At 39.8% G+C, this 14,895-nt stretch overlaps 1 protein-coding gene across 2 annotated transcripts in view; it reads right to left on the bottom strand.

Moving 5' to 3' along the window:
- Nucleotides 1–862: 862 nt before the first annotated feature.
- Nucleotides 863–14,895, bottom strand: part of LOC122282964 (DNA (cytosine-5)-methyltransferase CMT2) — a 52,179-nt gene continuing 38,146 nt past the window's right edge. Inside the window, exons 20-23 of one of the 2 annotated variants that reach the window (XM_043095062.1) lie at nt 10,596–10,639; nt 10,437–10,506; nt 10,256–10,359; nt 863–1,214 (exon numbers count right to left, since the gene is read on the bottom strand). In XM_043095062.1, the coding sequence (XP_042950996.1) occupies nt 1,040–1,214; nt 10,256–10,359; nt 10,437–10,506; nt 10,596–10,639 (393 nt within the window). In that variant the 3' untranslated portion in view covers nt 863–1,039. Of the gene's footprint in view, nt 1,215–10,255; nt 10,360–10,436; nt 10,507–10,595; nt 10,640–14,895 lie in introns of those variants that run through there. The other variant, XR_006230511.1, reaches the window with a different exon arrangement.

Genomic DNA, 14,895 nt, shown 5'->3' with positions numbered 1-14,895 from the left:
ATAATGTTTCTTTACCTTTGACTTCACTTAAACAAAACACAGCCAGCTGTGTTGGGGTACAATTTGGGATGCAAAATAAGCCAATCGGATTAAAATTGATTCGAAAACTGGTTTTGATGCTTATTTATACCTTTTGGCTGAGCAGATAAGCATATATTGCTATAATCAATCAAATACAGGGTGATAAATAATTTTTTTTTTTTATTGGCACAGGGTATCCAAGAACAAATTCCTGACTAGTCCTAAAGGTGCACAAGCCCTCGACAAGAAATTTAAGGGGAAGTGGCCCCTTAAATATTATTTACACCTAAATAGATTCGAACCTTAAACCTGGAGGGATCATACCACCAAAACCAAATTAAAGTCTTTATCACTTTAGGGTGATACATAAATAGAAAAACCAACTGGGAAATAAATAAATTAGATTTGTTTTCTCGTGATTAGAAAAGGAAAGATAAAGAAAAAATGAATCAGTAAAAGTCAAAACTGGAAACTTGGTGCGATGTCCTCTGGAGGAAATTTACCAGGAGTTTATCACTCTAATTGACTAGTTTCACAAGAAGTGGAGTCTGCATATCATGGTTTTTCATGGCTATAGGCTTTCTAAGAAATATTTCATCCCACATTAATATTTCTCTGGCTGCAACAAAGCAAATTCTAGATCCGAATCGGCGAATTTCAAGGGGCCTGTAATTTGGATATTTGAGAGCTTCTAAATTTGTTTTGATTTTGTTCTATGATTGTACTCGGTTATAATTTATATGTATTTTCTCAGCATTTTATGTATGCCTGTTATGCTTTTTCTACAGCAACAAAATTCTCATTCATCATAACCATCATACGGAGATTCACGATGGGGATGTGCTTTGAAAATTAGGACCAGAGATTGCATATGGCTCCCTGCCATTGTCCATTGCTTGATAATATATCGATCATTGCATTAAATTACATTAAAGCAGTATAAAGAACGATGGAACACAATATAGTATAGAAAATGCCGCAACTAAAAAGATGAAGGGAAGAGGGTAAAGAATGAATACTAGGGACTCACATGAGAAAGGGATTTTGTCAATTGAAAATAATTAGATTGAGTGAACTTGGGGGGGAGAGTCATGAGTGGTTCATCCCCGCTGAGCTTCCGAAATGCCAATCCCAGGGCATATCCTAAGGCTCGTGCAACAGGAATGGCTACTGCATTTCCAACTTGACAGTACCTGTACAAAGCACAAAGAATATTGTAATGACATAGGGTTTACTACATGACACATTACAGCAACTGTATTTCTCAGACATCATTTCTTGAAGAAATAACACATTATAACAACTGCATTTCTCTAAGACCCCTTTCCTGGAAGAAAAATCGAAAGTCTACTTCACAAGCAACCTGAATTAAAAATACTTGTAAAAAAGGAAAAAAAAAAAAAAAGAGAATGAAAAATACAAACAAACTTTTTGGCCATGTTGAAGGTCTGCAATTTGATTATGCTAAATTCTTAGATGTAATACGGGGCCCAACTTTCAGCCACTTTGTCTTGAATCCTCTATTAAATTCCAACATTTCAAGTAATGTGAAGCCAACAAAGTGACTAGTCACATAGAATTTTTTTTTTCTTAAAATTCTTGGAGCAGCATGGGGTACAAGTCATCCTCAATTTTAAGTGGTGGTTAAGATTTATATATGTTAAACTGTCTTTTAGTAACTCAAAGATTTGTTTTATTTCCTTTTTTACGGGTCTTAAAGAAACTTTAGAATTAAGATTTATATCCTATAAAGGCTTTATGAATCTCATTTAATTGTTGACTTTTCTTTAATCACTGAATTTACAATTGAGTTTTTTTTTTTTTAGCACAGGGAAACTTTCTTCCTTTTTTTTCTTCATTGTAGTGTTCAAGAATTCAAGAGAAGTATTATCTCCTTTGTTTAACACTGCCACACCATTTAGTACCTAACCCTAGTTTGATGGCCAAGCCTCGCAATGGTGCCAACCACCCTAGAGACAATGCTGCAAGAGAGAAACTCCTCTAAGACTAAATTCAGGAACTCTCAACATGAGATGCCAAAAAATTTTCATGCAAAAACTTTTCCACATGAGGCACAACAACCTTTGTTTGAGACGCCACAAACTTTACACCATATTCAGGCAACTCTCACTTGGCTTACGCTTGTCTAGATGTAAATCAAGACTGACAGAATTCACAATGTCAATGGGGCTCACATTCAACCTGTTAGTGATCATCTTCAAATGCCTCAAAAGAATCAGAGCAACGGTGGTGATGGCTGTGATTTTTGGGCTATTTGGATGGACTCTGACTTTTGCAAGAAAATTGGTTCTTTGCATTTATGAAGATTCCACAAGAAAACGGTGGAGGTGGGTGCATAGAAGTTGGAAAACTTGTATTTCGTGGGAGAAAATGCAGATCTCAAGGACATGACAAGGAAAGGTACGGGTAAGATAATGGAAAAACATGAAGCATCTGTGGATTACTGGATTTCTAACTCTGGATTATGAGCAGCATCCTTTTCATATGTATTATGAACCAAAACTATACACAAGGAGAAGATTCTGAAACTGTCACAAAGAGTCAGAAACAGTCGAGGATGAAAAAGTAATATAGGTGACATAAGAAATTTATTACCACGAGAACTATTTTGACTTTTGAGGTAATTAATGATGGATGTAAACAATACGAAAGCGAACCTAAACAAAATTCAAGAAGACGATAATAAGATAACTTTAATGAGAAGGGAAAAGAGATTATGAGTGACTCACTGCTGACACTAACTCCTAACAAGAATAAAGAGGAAGCTAATAGGCTGCCTTTAGAACCAAAGCACAGCACTCAATACCATTACATAAGGAAAATTCCAAAGAGAAAGGCATGAAGATGTACAGGGTAAGGGTGACTATTCCGGTGGCGATGGTCTTGTGGGGACAACATATGACATATTCGGCACGAATTCATGGTGTGGGAATTCATTTGACAAGATTTTTGGACTTCAAGATTCGGCAAAAGACCCTGGTAATGTGCAGCCAACTCAAGGAAGAGTCTCTCTTCAAGCATGGGAGACCGGCTACAAGTTACCCCTCAATTCCAAATTGTGCTTAGGTTTTTCTTTTTCTTTTGCTTTATTATCAGTCTTTTATTAACTCTAAAATTTATTTTATTTCCTTTTTAGGATCTCTTAATAGCCTTACAATTAAGATTTTTAGCCTAAAGAGACATTTTTTTTTTTTTTGATAGGTAAGAAATTTATTAATAAATGTAATTAGGCATAGCCTAAATACACAGGAAGTGTACATAAAGAGACACCTAATTACAAGCCCTGAAAAACATTACAAAAGTCATTAAGACTATTCCAATCCAAAACAATAATCAAAGCCCAAAGAAACAAAGTATGAAAAAAGAAAGCTCTAATCCATTCCACCAATCATTCTCTATTTTCAAAACGGCGTCTGTTCCTCTCATTCCAAATGCACCACATAAGACAAAGAGGAACCATCTTCCAAATGGTTGCATCTGACTATTTCCTAGAAGCCCTCTCCAACGGGCAAGGAGGTCCACCACCGTATTGGGTGATAAGCAATTCCCGCCTTAGCAACTACCTCATCCCACAAAGCCTTTGACACTTCACAATGAAGAAGAAGATGATCCGCCGATTCCCCCCATTTTTTGCACATAAAGCACCAATCCAATACAACAATACCACGCTTTCTTAACTTATCAATGGTAAAAAATTTCCCGTGAGAAGCCAACCACCCAAAGAAAGCCACCTTAAGAGGCACCTTGCATCTCCAAATATTTTTCCAAGGAAAAACAACAATGGAAGAATTTGACGCCAATGTCTTGTATAAAGATCTAACCGAGAATTTCTTGTAACGAAGTTGCTTCCAAAGTAATCTATCCTCCCCTCCAGAATTTATATTTCCAGCATAAAGCAAGCTGTAGAAATAAGTAATGTCCCCACTTCCCAATCTTGGACATCTCTAATAAAGCTTACTGACCACTGAATAAAACCAGTGGAATTATCCATGAAATCTGCCACGGAGGCATCCTATTCAAAGCAATTCTGAAAAGAGAGGGGAAAACATTCTTCAGGGCCTCATCCCCACACCACAAGTCATGCCAAAAACTGATCTGGTTTCCTCTACCCACCTCAAAGCTGAAATCACTGTATAACTCCTCCCATCAATTTCGAATGAATTTCCACACTCCCACACCATATGCCGCTCTCACTTCATTGGAGCACCAACCACCCCAAGTACGTATTCTGCATCACTAACAAGCCTCCAAAGGGCATCCCCTTCTTGATGATACCTCTGTCAATGGACTGCTTTGCTGTCCATATTTGTTTCCATAATTGTTTTCATATTTGTTTCCTTGATTTACTCAAGCTCCAGAATAGCTTGAGTACTGAGACGTTCTTCTCGAAATAACTCACCAAAACAAATATCAAGAGAGGGAACAGGAGATCTGTTCAATAAAGAGGAGCGAACAGATTCATATTCCGGGCGTAGTTTCATAAGAAACTGATCACGCCTGCTAGTCTCATGAAGCTTCTGAATAGTCGAAAGAGTGGCAACATGAACATCCACTATAACCAAATCAGTATATTCATGCCAAAGAGTCAAAAATGCCGAGTAGTAGTCTTGTATGGAAAGACTACCATGTTGAAACATGGCAATCGCATGTTCCAATTGAAAGCGACGAGCATCATTATCTTGATGATAAACCTTCTTCAAGTAATTCCACATGGATTGAGGGGAACGATGAGCCCACAATTGGTGACAATATGTGGCTCCATCAAACCAAGAAGCCAAGACATGATCTGAGCATCAAGCACAGCCCAAGAAGGAGAAGACACGACATCCTTGGATTTGTCAGTGTTGGATGTTTGTGCAACATTTGTGCCATCAATTTGGCCCGAAAGGTCTTTTCCCTTGAGAAAAAGTTCAAACTGAAAAGCCCAAGTAGAGTAATTTTTGCCTGTAAACTTGACACACACAGGTGCAGAGTCCATTGCAAAAAAAATGGAACCCAAGAAAAAGCAAAAAATATCCAAAAAATTAAAGGAACCAAGAGAAGGACCTGCTGCCGACAAATGAGAGAAGCCAAAAAAAACCCAGACCAAAATAAATATGCTGAAACCACCCACTTCAGGAAAAAAAACTCCCAAAAAAAATTATAAGAACAAAAGGAATACCAAGACCTTAAACAAAGGCTGCCGAAAGACACCACTCCAGGAGAGGAACGTGTCGATAGACTGAGAGGGAGCCGAAAATGTTCAAACTGAGACAGAAGCTGCCGACAAAGACTACCCCAGAAACAGTATGCCGAAATACACGAAGCTTTGACGTCGGGCATAATACACCAGAAACAGAAGGTGCCGAGATGTGCTGCCGAGACTCAGAAGACACCGACACACGAAACCGAGAGAAAAACAAATTATTCACGCGGGCGACAACGAAACCGAGAGGGAAAAAAAAAAAAAATCGACCGGCTCTTGATACCATGTCAAGATAAGTCAAAAGTGTTGTATGAATGGCCAAATGGTTGGCCTTGTGATTTCTCTCTATTATATAAACTATAGAAAGGAATTCTATACATGGAAAGAACTACGTATATGCTAATGTTATCCCTATACAATCTGTCAAATATTAAGCTAATCATACGGAAGAGTAAATCAAGGAAACAAATATGAAAACAATTGTGGAACAAATCTTTGCTGTCCATTGACAACCTCCACAGCCATTTCCCTAAAACTGCCTTATTGAAAGTTTTCAGCTTTTTAATCCCCAAACCACCCGATGAAAGAGGGGTGCAAATCTTATCCCACTTAAGCAAATGGAATTTCCTCTCATTCTCCATACTGCCCCACAAAAAATCACGAAATATCCTTTCCATTCTATTCGCCACACCCATAGGCAAAGGAACAAGAGATAAAAAATAGGTTGGGAAATTAGATAAGGTGCTCTTGATTGAAGTGACTCTACCACCTTTGGACAAATAAATCCTTTTCCAACCAGCCAATCGACACTCAATCTTCTCTATAATCCCATCCCAAATAACCTTGGATTTGTGATGTGCCCCCAAAGGGAGGCCAAGATACTTTAAGGCAAACTGGAGACATTACAGCCCAAGATATTAGCCAATTCCTCTAAATTATTAACCAAACCAACAGGGATCATTTCAGACTTTGATAAATTCACCTTTAAACTGGACACAGCTTCAAAACATAGCAGGAGGGCCCGTAAAGAACAGATATGGTCAGAATTTGGCTCACAAAGAATCAAAGTGTCATCCACAAAAAGTAGATGAGAGACGTTAACACAGCCATACGAAGGCTGCCCACCGAGAAGCCCAATATGAATCCCCTATCCACTGCGGCCTTCAACATTCTGCTCAACACATCCATGACATGTCCCCGAAAAAAAAGGCAGCAGCAGATCCCCTTGTCTCAATCCCCAGGAGCTGTTAAAAAAACCAGCTGGTGTACCATTGATCAAAACTGAAAATCTGACTGTAGATATGCAAAATTTCATCCAATACACCACATTTCCCCAAAACCATACCTACCAAGAGTATAAACCAAGAAATCCCAGTTGACATGGTCAAAAGCCTTCTCCATATCCAATTTACAAAGGATGCTGGGAATGCCACCTCTAATTCTACTCTCCAAGCACTCATTAGCAATAAGAACAGAATCAAGAATTTGTCTCCCCTTGACAAAGGCATTTTGAAATTTTGTGATGATCTTCCCCATAACCACACACAAACGGTTAGCAAGCACCTTCAGAAATGATTTTATAAACGCTACTAATGAGGCTGATGGGATGAAAATCCTTCACCTCCACAGACCCAACTTTTTTGGAATAAGAGCAATGAACGTAGTATTAAGGCTTTTCTCAAATTTCATGAATGAGTCAAATTCAAGAAAAACCTTCATGATGTCATCCTTAACAATGTCCCAACATACCAAAAAAAATGCCATGAAGAAACCATTTGGTCCCGGGGCTTTATCTTTGTTCATTCCTCTTATCACATTGAGCACCATCTCCTCTTCAAACATTCCTCTTATTACATTGTACCCAACAACTGATAAGAGGACCACCACTCTCTTACTCTACAAAATCCATCAGCTTTTAGCCACATGTTCTTGAACTTAAAATATCTCCGCCCCTCATGAATACCCCCACAGTCCAAGAGGATGGGAAAATGATTGGAGCTTAATCTAGGGAGATGTTTCTGACATAAGTCAGGAAAATGTGCCTCCCAAGAAAGGGAAACAAGGAATCGGTCCAACCTGGACCATGTCCTCCCATTTGACCAAGTGAAATCACCCCCTGCCAAAGGTAAGTCAACCAAGTCCAGTTCAAAGATTAAATCAGAAAACTCAGCCATGGCTGAGCCAAAACAAGAATCCCCAGACCTTTCACTAGGAAACCTAGTGATGTTAAAATCACCACCAAGACACCACACACCCTCCCACCAACTACGTAAACCAGCAATCCCATCCCAAAGGAAGTTTCTTTCACTATGTTAGGCCCAAAAACACCAGCAAAGCTGCACCCAAAGCCATCATTAACATTCATAAAGGAACAAGCCACCAAATATTCCCCAACAAATTCATCCACCAGATTAACAACTCTCTTATCCCACATCAAAATAATACCCCCGAAGCCCCCTGTGAAGCTAAGGAAGCCCATCCCACATCCCACAAACTTATAATATTTTTGTTTTAGTTTCTTGCAAACAAATGACATCTACTTTCCATTCTCGAATCAGATTTCTTACTCGAAGGTGCTTACACTGGTCATTCAATCCCTGTATATTCCAAGCGAGAATCTTTGGCTTCATAAGACACTTTTGATCTCCCTGTCTTTGTGCCTACCTCTACTAGCACTACCTTCCCTTGCATCATAATTGATAGAACAAATCAATCTCTTAAGCTCCCTTCTTTTTTTGAGTAGGATCTAGCCAAGAAAGGCCGACCAGCTTCAATGGCGATAAGAAGAGCTTTAAATTGCTCTTCAAATCCCTCACATGAAATCCCTATACAATCACGGATTTCGTCCACCTTCTGCAACATCCATCAGAATGAGCTCCTTCCCAAGAACCACGCTAGAGGCATAGAGCAAATGGGCCTAGGCACATCCCCACCCCACCCACCCACCCCCCCAAAAAAAAAAAACCCACCAAAACACATTTTCAGACCATTAGGCGAAGCCTCTACCCCAGACCCCATGCATATCATCTGTAAATCAAATTCTTCAACAGACCCCTCATTCGAAATGCCCAAAACCTCATCCTCAGTGGTACACAAAACCCTAGATAAATCCTCCTTGACATTCAACAAAGAAGATACCCTCACAAAATCATCAGATACAACTTCACCAGATACTAAAGATGGTAGCTGGGAAGCATCGGTCTGGTTGGGGACACTAGAAACACCTTGAGGATTGGGAAAAAACTCAATTTGCACGGCCACAAGGGTATACACGGCTCCTCCACCAATTATTTCCATGTTCGAGACAGAGATTGGTGCTAACTCAAGAACAGGATGGGCGCAGGTGACTTGTTCAATGACGTCAGACATATGCCCTAAACGATTGCCGGCGAGATCTGAGAGGCATTTTCACTCGGGCCCGCGGAGGACCCGATAGGGTAAGTTTTAGAAACAGGCCTCGAAGTCTGGCCTCCATCCTTTTTAGTTGAGCCCAACCCATCACCACTTGCAAATGCCAACTTAAGCCCAGTTTCAACATAAAATGGTTAATTGAAGTGGGCTATTCTTCCCCTGCGTAGACCCATGACCAAATTCAGGCCCATGTCTATTTTGGTCATTAAGCCTGTAACCATCTCCATAACTCCCAATAACTTTGCTTTAGCAGCCCACAACACCCTTTCAACTTTTCCCACCATCGGAATCACCATAGAATGCGAACCGCCTGCCCCACATCCCTCCTTGTGATGCCACTTGTCAACATGTGATAAAGACAGCCACCCATTTTGAACCTCACCACCAACAACCTTCCCTTTCTTTTGGCTAACACCCTCCTCACTATGTGATCTGATTCCTGCCAGAAAACTTGCCGGTTTCTTCAAGACCGAAGCATATGAATTACCCGTAGGGAGGGAAACCTTCCCCGAGGGCAAAGAACCATCAGACCCCTCCTTATACCTAACCTGAGCTTGAAAAGCCTGGGCAGTTTGAGCTTTGTTTTCATCAACCAAACCAGAGACTTTAGAGCCAGCCACTATGCGAGCATTGAACACGAAATCTTCCCAAACTCTACCTTTCAAACCTTCAGGAATAATCAGAGAACCCCTCTTATTCCCAATCCCATAATATCCACTAACAGAAAGCGCCCCCTCAAATTTGCAAGGCACTGAATAATAAGGACACCATGACCATCCCACAGCTTTCTGACGAAAACAGCATGCCAAGGGTGAGCCAAGCAATCCTCCATCTCCTTAACCACCCATGACACTGCCAAGACACCAAGGGAAACAAACTTGACCACCCTTTTGCTTCTCTCAATAATGCGAATAAAATTCACCGCCTCATACGAAAGAACAAAAGTCTTCGATTCTACTTTCAAACATCTGAAGCTCGACATCAATTAACATCCACAACGTTCAATTTTGAGAAATTCAGCAGTAAATGGACTGGAAACAGCCAAACAGGGGAGAAGCATCATTTCTCAAAGGACATCTTGAAGCATATGAATGTAAGAAACATTTCCCACTTTTTGGTTACTCAAGAAAATAAAAACTATAATATCTTCAATTATTAGTTCTAAAGAGACTTTTTATTGACACTTATTTCCTCATTGAGTTAGCAATCGAGTTTATTCTTGAGCTGTTTTAATGACAAGAGTTTTCCTTCTATTTTCTATTTCATTGTGTATTAAGGATTCAAAAGAAACTTATTCTTCTTTTTTCTATCTCTAGATTGGGGCTAAGTTGTATCCTAGAGCATGTGCCAAACCTCGTAATAGGTATGACAAGGGCGTTGATCAGAAACAACCCTTACAAACAGTAATAAATATTCAAATGGGATGTTATATTATTGCTGTTGTCAATATATTGTCTAATTGTAAAGCCACATCTCCTTTCCAAGAGTGATATCCTTATATAATTTCACATGACAAGAACATAGGACACATTTTTCATAAATGCTTACATATGACAAGCACATTCATTTTTTTTCTTTTGAGAGGATACGGCAACCCTAAAATATTCATAGCCATACCTCTCTTTGATGGTACCACATAATCTATAGTAATCAGGAAAACCTTGCAACCTTGCATACTCCCGTATAGTAAGGACTCGGTCTTGCTCTGGATGTAATGCTGCCTACAAAAGTTAAATAGCTAATAACAAAATCCAGAACATGTAATTCCATTCCAAAATGGACTAGAGGAAGGTTGGACCTGATTGTGGCAACTTGGAGATGTTATGACAGTGGGCACTGTCTCATCCCACCATAACCTCGCAAACGGCCTACATGTATGTCACACTATCAAACTAATGAATGTTATAATGGAACAATAGCATATTCCTCTTACGTTTACAGGGGGAAAAAATCCAACCTTCTGGACTTTCCTTGCTCATAGGTAAATGCATAATCTGGTACCTGAAAGCAAATAAAACAGTATTTTAATCAGCAGAGTTAAAGCCACAGTATTCAGCACCTTCTATGTTTGGATGGCTGCTCATAACAGCTCCCAACTCTCTAGCTTGCCAGATTTCAAAGAATTTTTACTTATCAAAAAAAAAAAGATTTCAAAGAATTTTGCTCCTTTTTTTTATTTTGTTGCTAGTTGGGCGTATCTTCTTGTACACATCATGTGTGCTAGGGTTGCGCCCCTATGCGCTCTTAATGAAATTGCATTATTTAAAAGTAAGTAGATATAAGCCCTTTCAGCCCATTTTTTCTCCCAATTGTCCACTGCTTCATGTGATATTAAGACAGAAAAAACTATCAAAATCTAGCAAATCAAATAATTCTAAACGGTTCTTTAAATAGCAAGCCTTTTTTTCTTGACTATCCATGTGGTATAAGTATTTCCCCAAAACAAATTCTAGCTGTATTTGGCATAGAAGCTGGTGTTAAAATATAAATTAAATTATTTAACTCACCTAATCCCATCAACAGAAGTTTTTTAGAGAATTAGTGATTTAAAATGAAATTAGGGTAGAAATCCTAAGTTGGAATCTCGACTCACATTTTTACCCCATTTCAATTAGTATTCCATATGTTTAACCCATTTATTTATTTTTTTGATAATTAATAAAGTTTATTGATCTTCAAAATTAGGCATAGTCCAAGTACACAAGTGGTATACAAGAGAGAAGTACCTAATTACAGCCTACAAACAAATAAAGACGCATACAACTCAGTAAAACTACCCCCATCTAATACAATAGCCTTAGCCCAAAGTAACGGTTCGAAAAAATGAGCCTCTAATCTCCTCCAATGAGCACTCACTATTTTCAAAAACATCTTCCATTCCTCTCATTCCATATACACCACATAAGACATAAGGGCCCGATCTTCCAAACATCTGCTACTTGGTGCTTTTCCCGTGTTCTGCTCCAACAAGCCAAAAGGTCCAGTGGTCCACCACCTTCTTGGGCATCACCCAAGCAATGTCCAGCCTTAAGAAGATTTCATCCCATAGAGCCTTTGCCACATCACAATGGAGAAGAAGATGGTCTGTCGATTCGCCATTCCTTTTGCACATGAAGCACCAATTCATTATCAAGAAATCACACTTCCTCAACTTGTCTATGGTCAGAATTTTCCCATGAGAGGCCAGCCAACCAAAGAAAGCAACTTTTAGGGGCGCTTTGCTCTTCCAAATGCACTTCCAAGGGAAATTCTGAGAAGAGTGGATAGACATAGCCTTATATAAATATCTAACCGAGAAATTCTTGTTCCAGGAGTGTGTCCACAGCAGTTTGTCCTCCACACCACCCTCCAAATTCAGTGCATACAAGGTGCTGTAGCAATCAGAAATGTCTCCCACTTCCCAATCTTAAACTGCTCTGATAAATGACACATTCAACTGCAGCAGGCCATTCAAAGAGTCCATGTAATCAGCAATAGAGGCTCCTTACGCAATGCAATTCTGAAAAGAGAAGGAAAAACCAACTTTAAAGCAGAATTGCCACACCAAACATCAACCCCGAATCTGGCCCTGGTTCCACGCCCCGCCACAAATCTGAAATTACGAATGAAATCCTCCCAGCCCTTCCTAATAAATTTCCATGCACCCACACCATGCGATCCTCGCCCTTCATTGGAGATCCAGCCTTCCCAAGTACTTTCGGATTTGGCATCACCATGGTCCTCCATAAAGACTCGCTTTCTTGAAGGTACCGCCACAACCATTTCCCAAGTAAGGCCTCATTGAAAATACTCAGCTTTCTAATCCCCAAACCTGCACAAGGTAGGGAAGTGCAAATCTTGTTCCATTTGATCTTTGAAACCCTCGCATGAAATCCCTACACATTCCCATATTTCATCCACTTTCAGGAGGACCCAGTCCAATTGAGAATCTGCCCAATGTGAACCTGGCAGCATAGAACATAAGGGGCTTGGGTCATCCCCTATCCCTTCCTCAGAGCAGGCAACACCTTCCTTGGATAGCCTCCAGGATATTCTCACAGACCCTTCATTGAATTCATCCTTGGTAGGAACACCAACTAAGGGGCTACTGCAGCTAGTGACCTGCAACAAGGAACCTTCGGAGACCTGCGACCAATGTTTTAAATTCCGTTCCACTGATCATTCCAGTTTAAGTACTGGAATGGAATTTTTCTGTACTGGTACGTTCCAGTGTACCATTTCGAGATTAACTATATATATTATATATATTTATATGTATATATAAATTAACAACAAATAGAATAAATACATGTCTATGTAAGTGAAAATCATGTATGTGTGCATACATATAGAAGAATTGGTGATTTATAAAATAAATATGCGTTGAAAAAATCACAAACTTGAGTTGAGACACAAAAAAAAATAAAAATAAAAATAAAAAATAAAAGAATAGAGAAATTATAAAAAATAATGATATTTAAAAAAAAAGATAGAATGAGGGGACATATTGAAAGTTGCAAAAAAATTAAAATTATATAAATACCTTTTATATTTTAGAATTAATTAAATACCATGTAAGTTTAAAATTTACAAAAATGCTATCCAAGCACAAGAAAATTACAAAACTGCCATTAAAATAGTCCAAAACGGAATAGGACCCGAAATGCCAATTTAGGCCAAAATGGCTCAAATTTGACCGGAATGGCCAAAACAAACTAGAACATGCCGGAATTTGGAGTGAAACAGAACAAGGGGGTATAATGTACCGGATACTACACAAGAACGGAATTTAAAATTATGCTTGCAACAAACCATTTTATGGTGACAAAGCACGGAGAAATATCGTTTCCGGCAACCTCCAAGTTGATCTTGCTCATCGGAACAAGGATCCACACTAGCAAGTCATCCGGAGGGTCGCCAGCGTCTGGCTACCTTTTCAGTGCCGGCCCAAAGGACCTCAAGTCAGTCGCCTGCGGATCCAGAGAGGAAACCACTCTCGGGTTTGAGAAAAACCCAGGAAGTGGCTTGATCTGCCGAGGGTCGTTCGGGACCAACACCGATGAGTCACCCAAAGGGTTGCCAATTTCAATTGACCCTTTCTATGCCAGCACAGAGGGCCCTAAAGCTTCACAAGCTCCTCTAGGCTTCCACATGGGCTGGGTTGCCCAGCCTTAGCCTTACCTTTGTCCAGGCCCACATTGTGAAGCCCATTCGAGCAACCCATTTCCTTGCCCAGACCACTTACCACTCCAAGGCCCAAGCACATGTCCTTCTCCTCAACGCTGCATATAAGACAATTCATTTTCTCCAGCAAATGCCTCATTTGCAATCTCATGTCCAAAAGTGTACTATGCATGTCAACCTATAACATACTAACAGTAGGCCTACAACCACCACCTTGCCCCTGGTTGTTTGTTGGGCCAACAGTACAACGATCCTTCTCAAGGCCATTTCTGTTATGGTGACGCACTGTATCTCCTGCGGCACCCCCACGATGCCCATCTTTTTTGCACTAGTACCGGCACCATTACCAACGACTAAATTGAGGACATCCCTATGATTTTGAATGATTCGCCACCGCCATTAGTTTAGCCCCACAAACGACTGCCCTCTGTTACGACCGCTCTCTCTCAATGCACCTGCCATCTTCCTCCATCCCATATTGTCTGTTGCCTCCTATACAAAGATAAAATTTCGTCTACCACCATTTCCATATTCCACTAGTGTCATGGATCGATCATGGGCATTGGAGCATCTCTACGCTATGAAGCTTTTGGTTCCCTCCCGTGTTGTAGCATAAAAATCCTTTTTTTTTCACCCTTTAGGCAGTCCTCCAGTGATATAGCAAACCACTACACCGTGTTCATCCCCAGCATCACCTCTTCCACAACCTTCTGACTCTTCTTAGTAATAATCATGAAACTTCCATTTGTCTTCAACACAAAGCATTTAGATTCTATCTCCAAGTGTTTTGGATTCCCCATTATCACGCTAATCTCACCTTAAAACTATAATGCTCGGAAAAAACTCTCAATGTTAAACCCCACCAACCATCATCGGAGTTTTAGTTGTATGGAGAGAAAACTAACACAATCTTACTTTTACGATTTCCAATATAGTATTATAAGTATGTTCAATCTTTTAATATCATAGTGCTTTTTGAGCCACTATGTCCTGAACTTCAGGGTTTCTCTTCACAAAATGCCTAACTTTTTAACCCATTTCTCAAAGGAGTTTGGCGCACACATGAGGATAAAAGTTAAAATGCAAATTCAATG

Source organism: Carya illinoinensis, chromosome 11, assembly GCF_018687715.1.
Source record: "Carya illinoinensis cultivar Pawnee chromosome 11, C.illinoinensisPawnee_v1, whole genome shotgun sequence".
In the NCBI taxonomy this organism is placed as follows: Eukaryota; Viridiplantae; Streptophyta; class Magnoliopsida; order Fagales; family Juglandaceae; genus Carya; species Carya illinoinensis.
This window is presented reverse-complemented; position numbering and strand designations above follow the sequence as displayed.